General features: G+C 42.3%; 1 protein-coding gene across 4 annotated transcripts in view; it reads left to right on the top strand.

Annotated features, from left to right (window-relative positions):
• The first annotated feature begins 9,070 nt into the window (after positions 1-9,070).
• Positions 9,071-19,926, top strand: part of DNAJB6 (DnaJ heat shock protein family (Hsp40) member B6) — a 62,227-nt gene continuing 51,371 nt past the window's right edge. For 2 of the 4 annotated variants that reach the window (XM_086466441.1, XM_086466438.1), the window contains exons 1-2: positions 9,111-9,178; positions 18,895-19,003. In XM_086466441.1, the coding sequence (XP_086322567.1) occupies positions 18,939-19,003 (65 nt within the window). In that variant the 5' untranslated portion in view covers positions 9,111-9,178; positions 18,895-18,938. The other 2 variants (XM_086466440.1, XM_086466439.1) reach the window with 2 other exon arrangements.

Genomic DNA, 19,926 nt, shown 5'->3' with positions numbered 1-19,926 from the left:
GGTGCTGGGTATTTTAAGGAGCAGGAGCTAAAGGTATGAGAAATGATGTAGGTGCCTTTAGTCATCTCCTGAGGCCCAAGGTGGTCTAAGTGCTCCCTCGTAGCTCTGACGTAGCAAGAATTGTTTATATATAAAAATGGATTTTCTGTTTTTTTGAAAGAAAAGCAAACTCTCTCCCAGTTGCGATGCTCCCAAAGTTTAGGTAGGCAGAGGCAGGCACTTTGCATGCGGTAGACTGTGATCATCAGAAGTACAGCAGTAATAATTATGGGTTTGGAGTTGGTGTCTGTGCAGGACAACCCTTCCTTGAAGTCCATTTCTGAACTTCAGTGTTTTGTCCTCCTAGTTCAATACTTGCTTTTTGAAAAATGACAGCATTTTCTGTTTGGTTTTTGTTTTCAAATCATTTTTGTTTCATCATTCTGTAACCTGTTCTAAAAACATTTTTGTCAAGGTTTATCTTTATGATGGAAGATGTCACAAATTTTTCATCTCTCCAAAGTTAAAAGGCATAAAAAGCAGAATAAAAAAATAAAATTAGACTGTGGTCTGTTTATCTCAGTGAGAATTTCTCCAGATGTGGGATTAGGCCTACTAGCTGGATTAAAAAAACAAAACAGAAATGATTGGTCTCATTCCTCGATCTCAGTTGTCTTCCATCATGGTCCTGAAAGCCAGACTTGTATAAATTTCACAAACTCACTTGTGATTTCTAGAGAGACTTCATGTCTATGAAATAGGGAAGACGGGCTCTAGTCTGGTGCGTAAACACCGAGCTGACAGAAGTTTGATTTGAACAAGGATATCTTCAGTTATTTTTGTGTGGGGTGCTCTGTAACTAAAAAACAAACAAAAAAAGTGCTTCCTGATGCTATTAGTAGCAATGTGGACAGGTTTTTTGGCATCGCTTGAGTAATCTAGCACAAACATCCTAATTTGATTTATAAAGGGGTTTGGAATTCAAAGAAAACACTTTAAAGAGTGCGGTGAGCTCACGCTAAATCTCAGTTTAAACCAAAACCTGTTTGTCGATGCCAGTGAGGCAGCACATACTCTTTTCACCACTGAAAAATAGTACAGCACAGAAACAAAAAGGAAAAAACAAGAGAGCTGTTTTTCTTGAAATGTTTTGTTGGAGCTGTAATTTTTTTGTCTTTATAATTATATGCAAAAACTTTAAAATATTTGCTCATATACATGAATCTGTGTTAATAATGGTTTGTGATGTAAATGCTTGTTACTATTTTTTTTCATGATGCTTTGCCTGTCAGTGAAGGAGAGAAGAAATGAACATGGTCTGTAAAACTGATCAGGATATCTATATTTTTATTGACTTCTGCTTTTGTGAATAAAATAATTTGAGTTTTCTTGAAACTTTGCAGAAACACTCCTTTATTTTTTTTGCAGTAAATTGGGCATTCTTTTGCGAAAGATGGATAATAGTGAACAGGATCTAAAAGGGAAGCTGCTATTAACTGTTCCTTGGTCTTGAGGTTACTGCTGTTGGAACAGGCTGCCCAGGGAAGCGGCTGAGTCACCACCCTGGAGGTGCGATAAAAGACGCGTAGATGTGGCACTTCGGGACATGGTTTAGGGTGGACTTGGCAGTGCTGGGTTGGACTTGATGATCTTGAGAGTCTTTTCCAACCTAAATGATTCTATGATTTTACTCCTTCAGGATGGTTTGTAACTTCAGGTTTTGAGCTGTGAAGTTCCCGCTCTGCAGCTCTAAGGTTTAGCTTTGTTTCTGCGTGTGTCTCAAACAGCGTAGCTAAGCTCACTGATGTGCTTTGACAAAACTGCTTCAGGATCTTTGGAAAGAACAAAACTGCCTCCTTGGATAAAAACACAAGAAGCTGTAATTCATAGTGAAGAATGCGGCTGTGTCAGCAAACATACAAAAACATCTCTTCCAGCTTCTTCCGGAATTTTAGCACATACGTGGGCCCCTCTGAACGTGTAATTTAATTTTTATCTCCTTTGATAATTACAATTACCTGCTTCCCTTTGCTTTTCTGTTATTTTCTTTGCTAAATTCACTTTTAGTTCGATAACAGCACTTATAAGGTTACTATTGTGCATGTTTATCTTGGAATACTTACAAATAGCATCATGTATTCTTCAGCTTTAGCTTACCTGCCACTAAAAACGGGGTAAACATAAAACTACAGAAAACTCTGGTAGGGCACTTCATAATTCATAGCATGAAGACAAAACAAATGCCCGGATATCTTGCCTGTCTTTTGGTGTGTATCTGGTAGTCTGGAAAGCTCATAATGTAATTTCTGATGTGTGTAGAGAGACACCAGGAGGCAACAAGCGATTCTGAAGTTAGACCAGTTGAATCCATTTCAAAGAACAGAGTGGTTGAGGTCAGCAGGAATGTCTGGAGCTCTCCCACTGCGACCCCTCTGCCCAAAGCAGGGTCACCTAGATAGCGCAGGGTGCTCAGGGCCTTGCCTCCTGGAGGTTTGAATGTCTCCGTGGATGGAGACCCACAATTTCTCTGGGCAACACGCTCCGGTGTTTAATTACCTTTACAATAAAACATTTTTAATCAGTTTTAAACATGATTTCTTGTATTCCAGTTTGTGCCCATTGCCTCTAGTGCTGTCACTGGGCAGTACTAAGAGGAATCAGCCTCCTCCAGGCTGAACAACCCCAGTGCTCTCAGCCTCTCATCTGAGACGTGCTCCAAAGCCTAATCATCTTTCTGACTTGCTTGTTAGTTCACACAGCAGCATCTTCAAAGTACCTTTTGTGGACTTTGGTGTGACTGGGGGCTGGGTGGACTACACTGACTCTTTTCCTTGTCGGATGTCTGTAGTTAATAAATGGCACTTACCAGGTAAGGTTGGATTTAAGATTTTGTGGCTTTGCTGTTTCAACTTCCAGTGCTGCTGTGTCTTTTCAAGGATTTTGCAAATCAACTGCAAAGTATGACGCTCAGTAAAAACAGGTCTTAATTATTTTCACAACTTTTTATAGATATGATGCTGAACATTGTTGCAAAGACCATAGGACTAAAGCTAAATGTTAAATCACCTACATGTGTATTCACTTCTTCTGCCACCAACACTATCAAACATCTGGAAGTGCAACTTCTTGGACAAACTCCTGTAATCTGTCTGTCCTCTACAAAGGCGGGGTAGCCCAGTACAGTGCTAGCCGCAATCCAGCAGAGCATCAGTCAAACAGGAGAAATGTGGGAATTCTGACTGGCACCGGTGGGACTGCGTGTACATAAAGGCACGCACCGATGTCCTGCAGGCCTGGTGTCACACTGTCAGGGGATGAATGTTTCGTGTGTGATGGTTAAATCGTTGCTGTGTTGCACCGCCAGAATAGTTGCTCTGCAGTCTGGGACTAAGTTTACCTGTCCACAGCTCTGCAGAAACATACGTCCTGTCCGCAGTGCGTGTTAATGTATTTATAGGAACAGCTTACTCCAATGTCCTACTATATTCTGGATCATTCTTTTCTGCATTCCCAGAGCAGCTGTTGGCTCATTCTGTGTAACATTTGACTGAAAAGTAGTTTTGCATTATTTCTGTTTTGTTCTCTGTTTATAGTTACACATAGCTCTTGATTGCTGAAGAAGGAAACAGGCATTCACCAGATGGTGTTATTGCAGATCATCTTGCTACTTCTGTTTACCCAAATGTTAGATGTAGGAAAAGCATCTCTCATCAGTTGCGATGTGGTTTTGCTGTATGTTGTCAAACACACCTTCTGAAGAAATTAGTTCCTTCTAGCCTTTGTATTTTCAATTAAGAATAATTCTTTTTGTTACAGCTCTGCTTATTGTTTTTCTCCTTCGCACTTTCAGGCAAACAGCAGCAGAGCTCGAAGTTCTGCAGAGATACTTTAGGTCTAATTATCTGTTAGATCTATCTGGCTATTGATGAAAAATTACATAGACTTAACTAATATTTGGCACTGGCATATGGATAAGAAAGCCTGCCCCTGCTCAAGTTAATGAACACAAATGCTGATCAAGCTGTCCTTGCAAGGCTTAAGCACTTGCCTTACGCTGTGAGAGATTCTGACTGCCCACGACAGCTCGTAGGTTGTTGTCTGCACACCCCAAAGAACCAGTAGAACACATCGGATACTTTGGGAGGAATTGGCAAAAACACCAGCTGTCCTGAAATATTTTAACCACTTTCAAAAGCACCCACTCGGCTCAAGCTCTTGGTTACAAAGAGGAGCGCAGATAAACTTGCAGCCTCTTGATTACCGAAGAGGCACCGTACCCATGAAAATTGAGGTTGTGCACGGCAGAAAAACTCTGGAGAGTGCTGATGAAAATGGGTTATTTTGTGCTTTTAATGCTTCTACTTAAATTTTTAAACATTAGGTGTATTGCCATATTTCAACTCTAATTGTTTCTGATAAGCTATCAGCAAAAAGTTAATGCTTATATTTAATTAAGTGGCACTTTCCAGAATTACTTTGCTAGTAGCACTGTAATTAAATGATGTGAGAACAAGCTTTGATACATATACTCATATTCTTTGCTAATACCAAAAATAGAATCTGTAAATCTGTAAATAGAAAAACCGGGTGCATTAAGCAGCAGGCCAGAGCAGGAGGCCAGGAAGGCTACAGCCATTACCACATCAAAGCGACCAATATTAATATCTCTCTAATGCAGCATTTTTAAGCATTTCTTGTGTTCTGATGGGCTTTTCATAATTGACCTCCATAAGTCATAAAAAATGATTAAAAAAAAGAATCTGGGAACTGTGTGAATCGCTAATACTTCCTGGAATGCTGCCACATTATTTCCATCATTAGGTTATAGCTACCAGTTAGGCCTGAATTCATCTCACTTAACTTCGGCCATCTGTAAGGCGGCTGTCGAGGCGCTTCCGATGGCAGAGCGGCGACCCAGAGGCAGAGCTCCAGAGGGTGGTTCGTTCTTTACCAAAATACATCTCCAGAGAGGGTGGAATGAATCACGCCCTTCTCTCTCTCTTCATGGTTGGAGGCCTTAAACTAGGTGCTTAACTTGTGGGCAGCTGAAGCGAACCAAGACCTTTCCCTCATGCTCCAAATGAGAGTTGAAAATTCTTGAACAATGATCCTTCGGTAACGCAGTTTATTCTGACTCATGACGCTGCACTTGGACACCAGCCCAGGTCTGCCTGGATCTTTGATACCAGCTTCGACACACCCACCAGACCTTATCAGCTTTTGTGATTGGAATGTTGATCCTCTGCCAGCAACATCAGATTTAATGCTCTTTAACACGATATTCCAGTCCTCCGCTGCAAGCAGCTAGCCATAAAATCATAGAATGCTTATACTTTATGCTTTTGCAAATACCTTTGAAGGTTTTCTGACTCTTAAAGCTTTTCTGTTTTATTAGTCCTGTAAGTAGATCTAATTAAACCTGTTACCTCTTTCTACCAGTCCTGCCTCTAAAATCTTTCCCATGACATTAGCTCTGATGAGGAGGAAGGTGATTTTGGCTCTTTACCTCCTGCAGTTCATCTCTTGTTTTTCTGTGTTAAGTTTTTGCACACAGACTGCAAGGTCCTTCTGTTGCATGGAAAAACTGACGTGGGCAGTTCTCATTTAAGGACTTTCAAAATATTGTAAGACATCTGAATATGATTAATGCTAAAGTTTAAAAATAATTCTAAGAAATCTTAACTGAGCGTGACTGAATATACAGATCAAATAGAACTATGGGTCAGAAGAATTCTAATTAGTTCTTGGGGAACTAGTTAGTCCTGTCCTGTGGTACTTGAACTATGTAACTTGAACGAGGAAGGGAGGTAAAATCTGGTTCAGCAGTACCTGCTACTGTTAAAAGCAAAGTGATCATAGCCACAATATCTTATTTTGAGCTTTGGGTGATCTGGGAGAAGCAGAGACTTTGCCTGGGCACATACAGATTAGATCACATTGGCCTGAAAAATCTTAGGGGCTGAGCTGACCCTCTGAAGACCTGAAGGGGCAAGAGGTGGGTGTGCTGCCATACTGGGCCGAGGCAACAAGTGCACTGGGCAGAGCGGCATGAAAGCAGTGTTTCCTTTGCTGCTTACCAGCAAGCAACATTCTGATCTGAAAACAAACAGAAGCCAGCAAAACAAGACCATGAAGGTCTGTGTTTTTGAAACGACTCTTTATGTTTCTCTGTTAAATTCTACAGGAAGCTGATCAAAAGGGATAAAAATCTGCCACTGTTAACGTTTTTATAGATTCATCCTGTTAAGTCTCACGCTCCCCAAATTACTGTTAACTTGTGCCCCCCTTCTGTGCATGGAACATGCGTGCAGTTAAACCTTGGCAAGGTGCCTTCGGGTGGAATGGTGCTCATTAACCAACGGGGGGAACCACAGGTGGCAGGTGGAGACTCCTTCCTTCGGCAGGAGCTGAGCAGTCTGATGGGTGCTGTGTTAGGGGCAACCTCAGCCTCGAGTCTCCCGAGCTACTTCTCCCCACTGCTAAGACCTTAAGAAATAAGTAGAAACCACTGAGCTGCTACCTCTGTCCCACTGTTTCCGAATGTCACCAAGTCTGTGGAGGTCCAGTAGCACTCTGTGCCAGCCCGCCAGACTGAGCTGCCCCCCGCCGAGTCAGTAAGACCGGCTCCTGCCTGGGTGCAGTTCCAGAGCTCACCAACCTTGTGCTTACAAGCGTAAAGAAGTGAAATCGCTCAGAACTGGAGCACTGGGGACAGTCGTGAAAGTGTCTCTGCAGAAGCCGGCTCAGGTCTGGTGGGGCAAGCTGGGGTCACGTCGCCTTACTACAGGAGTTTTGGGGACAAGCTGTGGTCACGTTGCCTTACTGCGGGAGTTTTGGGGATGCAGACTTGGCATATTCACCTGGATCTCTGCAGTGTGTCCTTCAGCACACCCCGCGGTACCTCTTCTGGGGGGCTTTGCCATGTGCTGTGTTTATTGCAATCCCCTGCCTTTCCCTGTAACCCAGAGAACAGAAAATTAAATATCAAGTGCACAATATAAACAAACTCTAAAAAATAAAGTACTTCTTGTTATTGTTCCATGTTAGATACCCTGAGCTATCAAAGATAATAAGTTAAAAAAAAAGATGCCCTAATAGTTGTATTCGTAATTAGTGGCTGCGCAAATCACCCGTTCTGCAAAGTCTCAGTAAATGTCCCACTTCTAAGACAAGCATAAACCACTTAAAATGTATTTTCGATTTTTTTTTGGTAATTATATAATATTTTGTTTCTTTCTATAACTTTGTTTGGAAACATCTATTAACATTCTCTGTGTTTTGCTGTAGAAAACGCCAAATTGGATCTGGTACTGCTAGCCCTGCCCTCAGCTGTGAGCAAGGCACAATTTGCCCTTCTCACATTTTAACTTTCTCCAAGTGCAAAATTGGCCTCTAAGCCTTCCCAGCCATTATCCCTGTACCTGAAGGGTGCTAATGGGGAGCTGTGCAGTCCGGAGGCAGGGCAGTGTTAGAAAATCTGTGGGCACATGAATGTAATGCTCTTACCCGTACAGCCACTGCGTCACAGCAGCAGTGGTCCTGGCGGCACTGATGTAGACAGGGTTGTGATTTCAGCCCTGTAATCCCAGACGGAATTCTGCTGCTTCGCCACCGTTCTGCTTGTGTGGGTGAACAGACAATTTTATGGTTGGCGCCCGTTGTACCATAACTTTAATATAAAATCTTCTCTGTAAAGCAGCTGCCTTGTGTGCCACTGTGAGATTTTTAAAAGACTGAAGAACGTTCATACTTTGTTCTCAGCAGCCATTCGTTATGAAAGGCTGAAGAAAAAACTCTTCACATCGAGGAAGGTTTAAAGCATTAAATAAAAATTTTACACCATCTCCTCCCAAACTGCACAGTACCGACCTGCCGCTTGCCTTTGCACTTGCCAGGCTGGGAATCCTCTGAGGGTTGCAACCCTACCTTTTAGGAAATGCCACTCTAACCTACTAGTTGTCTTTTTTTTTTGTTTCCCCAAGTGGATCAAGACCTTGGACTTCACAGCTACTTGCTGGTGGGGAACTAATAAAGGCGCTAGGGGTCTCTTTGATCTAAATTTGAAGACTTGTTTCCATGACCACAATTTAGCATCAAACCTCACAGAACAATATTTCTTTTGAAGCTGGTATTTCCCCCAAAGCACCAAGCCTATAGGGTTGTCCTACCACTTGCCCTGCTGATCTATGTGAGGTTCTCCTCTGTCTTTTCCAAGCGTGCTTTTTGCTTTTTGAACTGATCCTACTCCTACATAAACACCTCCAAAACAACAAGTAGCCTTTTAATTGACTTTATTTGGGGAGCTCACATTTTAGTTGTGGAAACTCTCTAATTTCACTGTGGTGATCTATAAATCAATGCCTCCTCTGACTTTTTAAATAAAGGGCAAGAAATATATAATTTTACAGCAATTTAAATCATGGATGAAGTCCAAATTTTTAAAATAGAATAATAACTTGGCTGCTTATACTCTGCTCTCAGCCTTGACACTCAGAAAAACCACATACTCAAATATAACCCAAAGGATGCTTAAATGTATTCCAACGGCACAAGGGATCTGTGCAGGTGCCAACTGGGAAACGACGCATCTGGCCTGAAAAGAATTACGCGTGAGGGTTTTTCTGGGGCTAAAATACTAAAGACTAAACTAAAGACACACACTGGGGAAGAAATGTTGCCTTCTCACTCCTAGCAGCCTATTCAGAGCGGGCTTTTAATGATTCTTCCTTCTCCTTTCCCTCAGCCGCCCACCCGGGCGGCACGTTTCCCCCTCAGGGGAGCGCAGGGAGGGGGGCGGGGGTGTTTCCCGCCCAGCCGCCTGCCCTGGGGGGGCTCAGAGGCCGCCGGCTGGCAGTAACGGCCGGGCTGCCCGGGCAGACCCGCGCCGGGAAAGGCCCCTGCCCGCTGCGGGCCGCTCTCCCCGCCGGGGAAGGCCCACGACCGCTGGGGGCGGCTCGGCACCGGGCAGGGCCCTCCGGAGGGGGGGGAGGCGACCGACCCGCCGGCAGGGGGCAGGCTCCGCCCGCGCTGCTTGCGGGCGGCCGGGCGGCAGCGCGCCGTTCCAGAAACTTCCGGAAACAGCCGGGAGGAAGTGACGTCGCGGTTCCTGTTTTGCGGCTGAGGTGAGCTGCCGCCGTTGCCGTTGTCCCGGGCTGCTGGCGGGGAGGGTGGCGGCCGCGCTGCGCAGGTACCGGGGCGGGTGAGTGCGGGGGGCGAGGGTGCGCCGCGGCGGGCCGCGCCTCGCTCGGCCGTGTGAGGGGCGGGGGGGCGAGCGGGATGGAGCCGGGGGGGCGCGCCGGTTCCTGGGCCAGGCCTCGGTTCTTAGCAACGGTGTTGCTGGTAACGGGGCCTCCAGCGCGGCCTGGGCCGGCGCCGCCATGCTGCGCGCGGGAGGGCCGGCGGTGGGGTGTCCGCCGCGGGGAGCCGGGCTGCCGCCTGCCTCGGGGCTTGTCCCGCCGCCGCCGAGGGAGGTGCGTGGCGGCGGCCGGAGCGGGCTTTGCGCGGGGCGCGCAGGGGAGCGGAGCGGGCGGCGAGGAGCCCCCGGCGGCTGGGGGCGGGCGCTGGGGGAGCGGCCCCCATGCCGCAGCGGCTGCCCCGGGCTTCTCCCGGAACTCGGGGCGGTGGAAATACAGTTTGGGATCCCCGGGCCGTGCGGTCCCAGGTCGGACTTGTCTCCTGTTTGCCGCAAGCAGAGAAGACCTAGGGAGAAAAAAATCCGCATTTCCATTTCTGTTTGCGGTGGTTTCAGTTAGAGAGAGGTGCGGGAGGGCCTCAGTTCACCCTTTGCTCTTGAATGCGTTGAACGGACCTTTTACTTAAAGTCCTTTTCTTCGCAGTGTACTTTTTTGGCATGTCTGTAAACTAAACATGCTCCTCCCCGCCCCCGATGGAAGTGGCTTAGTTAAATTCTGTTCTGCGTTTATTAACTTAGTGTAGGGTCAGTAGGAAGCTTTGTTGTGGGTGAGGGCGGCAGTGGTCAGATGTTTTGAACTCCCTGTTGCCAAATTGAAAATTGTCACTGGCAGGTAAGGAACATAGTTTGTCGTCAGTATTCGCTGGACTCTTGAGGGGACAGCAAGTTTGGAAGTGAAGTTATTTATGACCAGTGTTTGTAGCAACACTTTATGCTGTGTTACAGTTTTACTGTCAGAGCTCTCCTTGGCTGCTGAAAACCTGTGCTGCAGGCTTGAGCTGTTCTAATGAAGACGTTAGAAAAGATTATTCAAAATACTGAGCGAATTTGTTTTGAATTCTGATAATAATAAACTGCTTGTTTAGTTCTCATTTGGACACAGTAACATCGTAGAAGCTAAATTTATAACAATGCTAATGTGCAAATGGTCAAGCTTGTGACACTGCATAGTCAATCAGTGACCGAGCCCTGAGTTTTTAGGACATAAAGTGTCAAAAAGTGATAAGAAAAGGTGTTGACACAGAGGGAACAGCTGGAATGAAACTAGGCTCTGCCTCTCTGGTCTTCCGAGGTTGCAGTTACTGTTGCCTGCTGACCTTAATTTTTGTTTACTCTTTGGAAATCCTTGTACTCTAGTTAGGAAGGGTTTTATGTTCAGCTGATGGTCAAGAGCCTGGTGGTTAAAGTACCATTTAGTTTGCTGGATTATGTTGTTAAAGAAGATTTGTTTGGACCAGTGAGTAGATGTATTTACAGATCTTGTCTCTGTGATTACTTTTCTGTGTTTTTTTTTTTTTTTTTAATTTTAAACAACCAAAATGCTAACTAGTGCACAATACTGGCCTGACTTTGTTTCCCCCTCTTGGCTCTCATGCTGCCTTTTCAGTGGAGAACAAGAGACTTGTTTAAAATGGAAGTTAATTTAGGATTAAATTTTCTTAAATAATCTCGGACATTGGAGGAGAAATTTAAATTTCTAGTCATATTGGCAGTACTGTTGAAACTGCAACATTAATAATAGTTTCTCTGTCTGTAAGCTGCAAAGTTCCCCTTGTTCTCTCATCAGATTTGTGCTTTCTGACTACAGCACATTCTTAGCAAAACAGCTTTTCTGTCTGGTATTTTCTCTTGTCTTTCCTAGATTGATACAGTTTGCTAATTTATCTTGGCTAGACTTTGGGAGAAAGCATGCAAGGCTTCATTTTGTGTAGCACAGAATTCTTAGTTGGAGGGATAATGTGTTTTGTTATTTATTTTTTTAATAGCTACATAAGTTTTTCTGCCTACTGTGTTCTTTCTTTCATCCACAGAGGGAAGAACTTCGTTAAATAATCATCTCAGTAACAAGGATAAATGAGTTCCTAATAGTATTTGGACTGTATTGAGGAAAGAAATCCTGTGGTTTTTTAACTGTAAAACTTCCAGGACTCCTGCAGCATCTGTACATCTGTGCTTAACACAGTGGCGCAGTTCAGTCTTTGAGCTGAGGTCAAGCGGGATGAGGGGGACGATTGTGTTTTACTGTGAGTCCAGAGGCATTGAAGTTCCAGCCTGGAATGGAGTGCAATGTCACGCCAGGTTGAACAGAGCGTGCAGCCACCCGTGTTAGCTGTGCTCTGCTCTGGGCTGCGGGCTGTAGAGGACAGGGCATCTCGATCACGGCAATACACTGGACTTCCAGGCTTGAGTGGACCATCTCTTTCTTCCTATCGAAATAGCGATATTTTGTAGGGAATGTATTACATTAATTTCCAATGTAGTTGTGTGAGGTCTAGTATTCTAGTATTTTGCTCCTTAAGTGCTCGATCTCTCTAATAGTATTTGTAAAGAACCTCATCAGCTCTGTCCTGAAAACATTTTTTTGTCAACAGCTTTTCCTTTGTCTTGATTTATCCAAGGAATGGAAGGATTAGTGAGAAAGTTCTTAGCTTTGTCAAAACTTGTTGGACCTTATGTATGATGGTTTATTTCAAGATAGATGTAAATTAAAACTGTAGTTGATTATATTTGTAGGTTTAAATTATGTTTGCTTTGCTTTTGAGTGAAATACTACATCTGAATGGATGTTAGATTTTTCTTAAGTTTAGACTTCATGAAAGTGTTATTCTGTTTCTGTTTGTTTAACTACTAGGTAAGAAATAAGTCATGCCTATGAATTTCACTCCTACAGTTACTAGTTGTAGGTTTCATTTATGTTTTCTGTTTGTTCTGAATAAGTACCGAAATCCCACTGATATTAATGAGGACTCAGCACTTAACAAGGTTCTTAAAGCTCATTTAATAAGCCTGAAGCCATTCATAGGTATATTGCAGCCAGTTTCTGTTAAAACTTTGTTAATTCTTTTGATTAGAAGAAATTATTTTCTGTCTTAAAGTGTAGCCTGCATCTGTGACAGCCTGTTGCTGTTGTTCTGAAAAAGAAATTGGTGTTTGCTGTAATGTAGCTTTTTTTTTTTTTTTTCTGGTTGGCTTAAGTAAAATTATCCTGACTCTAAAAAAGTGCTTCTGGGGAAGCGTGTAGAAACTTTAAACTATTTTCTTTTCCCTGAAGGTTGCATGTGATCATTTGGCTGAAACTTTCTGGACCCAATCTTTGCTGGTTGAGGCTTTCACTTCACATTTTAATCGCTTAATCAAACAGAGATTATACATTTTTTACAGTGAGTTAGGAATATTTTTACTTTGTATAAAACAGCCTTTTATGGCCAGTTTTAGCAGGGTGCCAGTGTTCAGGTATTTGTATGACCCAATTCCAAATTTGGACACCTGAGTTGTGTTTTGGAGAAATGCCCCTTTGCTTTAAGTAGAGATGGTGAGTTAAGTACCCCTTGGTTTAAGGCGTGCTCACAGGTCAGGTAGATAAGCAGCAGAGTATCAGCCAAGGGTGTGAGGGCAGCCTATTCACTGGTCTACTTCCTTTTCCAGTTTTTGTTAGCTAGTTTACGTTTCCTTCACAGATGAAGACTTTTGATTTCGTCTGTTTCCATTTTTGGTAGGTTAATTTTTTTTTTAATGTTTTCTTACTTGTTGCCCTCTACAGGCTTTCCACGAGCCAGGCAGTAAAACAGACAAGAAAGTCCTGTTGTTCTTCTCACATTGTGTCTCCTTCCCCTGGGGGGGAGAGGGATGGACACGTTCTTTGTAACTTCTTGCCTTGAGGGGTGAGGGAGCCTTGTACAAGTGGCTCTTTTTTGGTTGTGGTGGTTTTTTGTTGTTGGTTTTATTTCCAAATAGAACTTGAACTGCAAGGTCAAGCTGTCAGCCTAGCTACCTTTTCCCCCGTATGGACTGCATCCTCTCATCTAATAATCACCGTATTCAAGTCCACTCTGTTTTCTGACATAGAAACAGGATATCTGGTGTAAACATGATGTTAAACTAAGCTTTTTGGAATGTTCATTTTATTTGATTCATCTCATGGGGATGCTGTGGTAGTATTAATATAATGAGTATGAACATTGCTATTTAAATACATTTTAGTAACTTTAGTTATACGGTAAATTTAAATTTTTCAGTGAAACAGTAAATTTCAGGAACCTGTGAGTTAAACTGTGACAGCTTTTTTAAATGTCGGTAAGTAGAACGTAAAAGTACTGAGGTTTTTAATATACCTCAGTCTGTACTATACTGTGTGGCTGTCAGTGGGAAGAAAAAGTTAATGTTGGTGCGTGTTTAAATGTATTTGTTAATCACTTTATACAGGTTTTCTTGGTCTGTGCTGTTCTGTTGTAGGCATCAGAATTCCAAGTAACTTTCTTTTGGTTCTGTAGCATTCTTAAACTTCCTCTTAGGCAGGTGTTTCTGGTGTCCAGCATGGGCTTGTTTGTGTCGGCACTCGTACAGCGCCAGCACAGTGGACCTTCGCTAGGACAGCCAAGAGACTGCTCCTGGTCTCCGCTCGGTTCTCTTCATTTCGTTTGGGATTTGGCCAAGGTTTTGGGACCTATGTACCTTCCTGTGTTGCAGAGTTGTACTAGGTAAAGTCGTTTGATTGTTGTGTGAGTGGTGTTCTACTCTGAAGAGGTGTGGTGCGAGATGTGTCTTTTTTTTTTTTTTTTTTTTTTAGTTAGGGCGTGGGGTGACACCAGAAGGCAGTTTCTGTAACCAGTGTCTGTGTGTTAAAGGTGGTGACCTCTTCAAGTCAGTGAGAACTCCTTGAGCCACTGGTACAAATGTGCCTTGGAAGCCTTGGCAAATAGCTGGTGCTTTATGGCTGATCTTTATTTACCCTTCTTTTGGACGGGTAACTTAAAGCCGAGTAATTACAGCTCGGGGATTGCATTTAGCTTGGGAGCGAACGGAGTGACTGAACTTCATCTGAAGTTGATTTACTTTAAGACTGAGAACATTTGTATATGTATCTGGATTTAGTGGACTGTAAATAATAAGAAGCTTAGCAAAGGGGGCTTAACTATGTAAAAAACAAATAAAAACTACTAGAAAACTTTGAAAGTGTGTCTGTGTTGCTTGGTATTCTTTGTATGGCCCTGGATCCACAACAGTATTAATGCTACTGCAGTCTTGTTTATTGTGTTTGGAAAGAGTATAAAATTTCATCAGGTCCAGCTGACATACTGCTTTCTAATAAAGCTCTTGGAATGTGAAAAAGCATATATTTTTTTTAATCATAGGTTGCAATTCCCAAAGATCCTCAAGTGTGTGCATCATCTGTTAACATACCAGAGGCATCTCTGAATTGCTCAGTTGATGTTGAGTAGGTCAGGCGCAAGTGCAAGCTGAGCTGGGATTCAAACCAGGGTATTTATTCCTCCGGTGTTGCCAGCAGGATGCAATCCCTTAGGTACGTTCCCGGAAAGCAGGCAGGTCCTAGGGGCTGGTGGCTGTTGCTGCGCAGGGTGTTGGTGACTGGCTGCTGCTGTGAATTGTGTGAATCAGGAATCTGGAACTCCTTCTCCCTCTACCCAGGTGACTGCTCTAGTCACTGAGCTTGAGCTATTCTGGCATCTTTCAGGACTCTCTGTGCTGCCCTGTTGCTTCATGGCCAGAAATAGATAACTTTTTCTGACTAGGCTGACTGCAAAGGTCACATGCCCCTTGCTGTCCGAATTCCCTCCTGACTGATTTAAGAATTCTTGTTTGGATGCGTTCCTCCCTTCTCTGTTTAGCTGGGGGTGTGGCTTTGTCATCCCTGCAGGTTGTGCATCCAATAACTTTTTTTTTCTTTGTCATCTGGTTTTATAAAAGTCTACAGCTCCTTACATATCTATCTTCTGTAATTCTTCTCATGATGTTTATTGTTGATGTTAGCCAAGGACTGTGCTGTGAAGAGAGTTAATGACCCAGGTTTCAAGGTAACTCTAAACTGACCTAGCTTTGGGCTGTGCTGTGGAGGAGGTCTCAAGCCTGGTCATGTCCTCGTATCGGTTGCCTTGAGTCACTGTGAGCATTCAGGGCTTCTGCTCGGTAAGCCAGGACAGACCTGACTTCTCCTGCGATGACTGAGAGAATCTGTAAGCTATGGAAACTTCTGGTTCGCATAAACATTCAGATGTTTGATTTGTTCTTGCTCCAAAGAAGGAGTTAGAGTAGCTGATAGCATCCCATAAATGTAGTGCAGTGATGAACCCAAGTAACTGTAGATTTTTGCAAGCAGTCATGCTGGCCGTGGAACAACTTCTTTCATCTGGAGGGTTTTTTGCCTGTTTTTTTCTGAGACTTTGAAGATTTTCTGTGGTTGGAGGTGAGAAATTAGCTAATGTGGGCTGGCTTCCTTGTGGCTTTCAAAAAAACCCCTCTTTGAGTGTCTAGTTAATGAGCCTTGCTTGTGTACTTGGAGACAAATTGTTTGACAGGTTTGGGGTTGGAGGAAGACTTCTGTCATGCCATTTTGGGTAGGGCAGTTGAACAGTTTTGCTTTTTGTTTTGTGTGAAGGTATATGCTTGGCTTCTTTGAAACATCTAGGCATTTTCACCATGCAGATTCCTACTAGCCTTAAAACTACTGATTTTTTTTTAATCTTAATCAGCCATTTTCTGTTTTGTTATAAGTTGATGGTGGTTGTTCTCTTGAGGGAATATTTTAAGTATTTTTTTTCTGGAGAGACTGGAGATGGGTCTTTTCTAGTTCATGAGTGTTGGGTTTTTCTGGGTTTGGGGTTTTTATGTGTGGTTTTCTTTTTGTCTTACTGGATGTTGAGTAAAAATCCAAGTATTTTTAAGGGGCTAAATATTAGTTGATGCTATTTCATATTTCTGCATATGTTGTTAAGCTGGACAAAAAAACCCCTGCAGATGAATTTTCTTCATGTAAATATTGCTAAAACCTTTTTGCACATAAAAAAAAAAGTTCCTGTGATACCCAAAATTGTAACACTGCCATTTATGCTTTGTGGTAACTAGCAGGTAGAAATAAGGATTAATTGGAGATGAACTTTTACTGTCACCCGTATGTTTGATTAAGAGAAGGAGAATATAAACAGTTTGTTTTCTTTAGAGAGCTGCTGACTTGTCTTGATATCAGTGGCAAGTAAAAATTGCACAATAACACACCCACAAAAGATAGAATGTGCAAGCCCCAGACATTTCTTTGAAACAAATAATTTCTCTGTTCTTGAAGGAGTTGCTCTTTAGGGTCAGAGTAATCTGTTGAGAGCTGGTCGTGTTGCCTCAGCACTCATCTTTGGTCCCTACTTCAGGCTTGTGTTGTTTAGGATACGTTGGTGTATGTATTGAGTCTGAACTTGCAACACTGTTTTTAAACAAATAGCTAAAGTGTTTAAAGAAATATGTTGAAATCGATATGACTACTGGTGTGCACAAAGTTCTCTAGGAAAAGATGTGATTTATTTTTTACATCTAAGTTACTTTTCCTACCTGCTTATTCTAGCTAGAAGCTTGAGTTTTGAATTTTCCCTTTAAGATAGCTGCTTAAATTGAGTGCTAATGCAAGTCTTGTATTTAGGGGAAAAAAGGAGAATATGGAAAACACACTTAGCGGCCTTGTATGTGCTCTTATGTGTTGTGGTGTCCTGCTGTTAGCTCCCTGGTTAGGCTAGTGTCTCTTGTTAGAAGGGGTCTGACCTCCAGCCCCCCGATATGTTCCGTACGTGCTATTACTTGTAAGGACTGGCTGCAGGCTTTGATAACGTACTTAACCCATGCTAACCTTGCTGTTCCTCTAACCATTGTTTGGGAAACAGCAGAACTAGAGAGGCTAGTTGAGAGCTAATATTCTGAGATATTTTTGGTAACCTATATGTTTACATACTGAACCCTGCCATTACTGTGTTGGTGTTGGAATTCTTGGTGTTCATTTTAATGCGTGTCTCCCAACTTCCCTCGGCGTTGCTCACAATATTAACTATACCCATACTGTTTTTTTCAGTGTAGAGGTTTCTTCAAAGGGCAAAGTCAATTAGAGATCTGTTTACCTGCTACACATTAATTTTGTGTTTGTGAGACTGTATGGTTAGCTAGATTGCAAAACTGCCCAAGTTTTAAAAACATGTAGCTCCTCCAATACATTTGCTTCTGGAAGTAGTTGGGAGGGGGGAGGTAGTATGGCAGGGTATCTCTTAAACTGGTTTTGCCATTTGAGGAAATGCATGTGTAACCACATCCCTAATTAAAGTTAATTAAGCTTTAACCTACAACAGCAATGTATTTTGAAGATGTACCAATTTATTTCAAAAGACAGTCTCTCTTTAATGTTTATATCCCAGGGTGTTGAAAGATACATGTAATACTAGAACAGTAAATTAATTTCAGAATATTTCACTGGGTTATATTGTGCTTGTTTCTTTCAGCATTTGTGTGAAAGAGCATGAAAATGAGACTTTGCCTGGGATGAAATGAAAAACATTGCATGACTTGGGGCGGGGGGAAGTGATTTCAGTGAATTTTTGCTCTTGATGCATGGCATAAGAAAATGTGACTAACACATTGCTGTATTGGTATGGTCTAAGTATATTTGGGTGACTTTGGCTGCAACGAGTTGATAGGTCATTGAAAAGGTCAGTGTCGCCTTGTTCATGAAACTTGAAACGAACCAGCAGCAGTGGTAGGATGGAGAGGTGGTTTTGCCAGAGTGAAGCCTTGTTACAGTGGTGGGGAGAAGCAGCCTTTGCATGAAGAGGTGAACATTTTAGAAAAATTCTTTAACCATGGTGGTCATTTAGTTGAAGTAATGGTTAGTATAACTGTTCTTTGTAACTATTCTCTAATATTGACAAGAAACTGTCAGTATTTAAGTTGAGTAGGGCAAACACTTTTTCTTTTAACTCTTAGGAGTTTCTTAGGACTCTTGTTCTCTTGTACTAAGAAACTCAAGGTGCCTCTGTACTTGAGTTGCTTGGTTAACCTTGCAGTTTGAGCAGTCTTGCCTGGCCGTGTACTTTGTGTTGCTAAACATAAAGGAACTGAATGGAATTCAGCAGCTTTGGCAATACGTAATTTTTCTGTCAAGGTTTGAGTATGAGAAAGAAATCTAAGGTTCCACCTATAGTTTTGAATAAGCCTAAGACCTGCACATACATTGCTTTTTTGAAGGAAGCATCTCAGTGGAAGTAATGTTCTGATCAGTGGATGTGAAAGATGTGACCCTTTGTTTGTGCTTACATGTGTTTAAGACATGACATAGGTGTCAGAGATGACATCAAGTGTACATGATACTTGGTTTCTTTTGTAGACAGTTATTGATGTGTATATTGAAATGGTGACATGCTGTACATACTCTTCCTAATATACTGATCTAGCAAAATCTCGCTTTTCAGTTTAACTTGTTTCAGGGACCTGCTGTTTACCTGTGTCTCTGTGTTTCAGTGGGATTAAAGAATGTAAACAAAACCAGAATCAAAGTAATTGTTTTATCTGTCAACTTAAAATAAAATGTATTTGTTTTGGGGGGTTTGGAACATTTGAATTTCTAAAAACAAGCAGCTCTTTCAGATCAGGTTTGGTACTGGAAGATACTAGGCTCCTACCTGACTTTTATGAAGCAGCATTACTGGACAAGCTTCATTTACAAGTTCTTGTTGTTACAGGACTTGAAAGACTCAGCTGTTGTTAACAAGACAACTTCTGAAACATGGTGGATTACTATGAAGTTCTGGGAGTGCAAAAGCATGCCTCAGCAGAAGATATTAAAAAAGCGTAAGTACTCCTGGTGTATATGTGTTACGTATTTTGAGGAACAAATATAATCACATGGTTTCTGGATTCTGGATTTGTTGTCAATGCGAGGATGAGTAGTAGTCATCTGAGGTGATACCTTCATTAACAGAGAATATTCAGTGTTCTGAAGAAAAAAAAAATTGCTCATTTTTATGCAATCAGGAAAAGAATCCTGAGTACTGGTAAAGTGAAATGCTGTCAGTCACTTGTTTTTGATCACTGTTAAATACGTTTCTGTACAAGTGTGCCTCCAAACTTGATATGATACAGGCAATGACAGCCCCTTCTTCTGTGGCTGAATTGCAGTAACTAGTCTTCCCCTCCATTTGCAGAGGTGATTTTTTTAAAATTTATTAACAAGTATTTGGCATGCAGCTTTTTTGGGTACTAGCTCTTTCTTAACATGAGGTCTGGTTTCTGTGTTTAGATTTTGATGGGCCAAACATCTGTTACTATTAAAAATAACCCCCACCATTTAACTTAGGAGTGTTCAAAGGAATTTAAAATACAGTTCTTTGTTTAGATTTACTGTTTAAGTACTGTTTGGAGGTGGTTGTTTATAACATTTTCAAAAGATATCATTTACTTTTCAACAAACAATTGGGAGGAAACATTTCTGTAGTACCCGTTTCTAATATACCACAACTGTTTGATAATAAATTGCAGTTTCAAGTGACCTGGAAATACTGTGTTTCTCTCTTGCCTTCTCCTAGGCGTCTGAGCTTAATGAAGTTGCGCTAGTGCACGGAAGTTTGTTTTACGGTTTCTTTCCTCCCTTGTTCTTTTGCGAATGCCTGCATGTACTATTTTGTCAACTCAGGTGTTTGAACTGTGGTCCTGTATGACTCTATAAAAACAGTCCAAATCGACTGTAAGTGCAAGCTTAGCTTTGCCCCTTGTCA

Source organism: Leptosomus discolor, chromosome 6, assembly GCF_034619465.1.
Source record: "Leptosomus discolor isolate bLepDis1 chromosome 6, bLepDis1.hap2, whole genome shotgun sequence".
Taxonomy (NCBI): domain Eukaryota; kingdom Metazoa; phylum Chordata; class Aves; order Leptosomiformes; family Leptosomidae; genus Leptosomus; species Leptosomus discolor.
The sequence above is the reverse complement of the archived record's forward strand: the minus strand, read 5'-3'. Positions and strand labels throughout refer to the sequence as shown.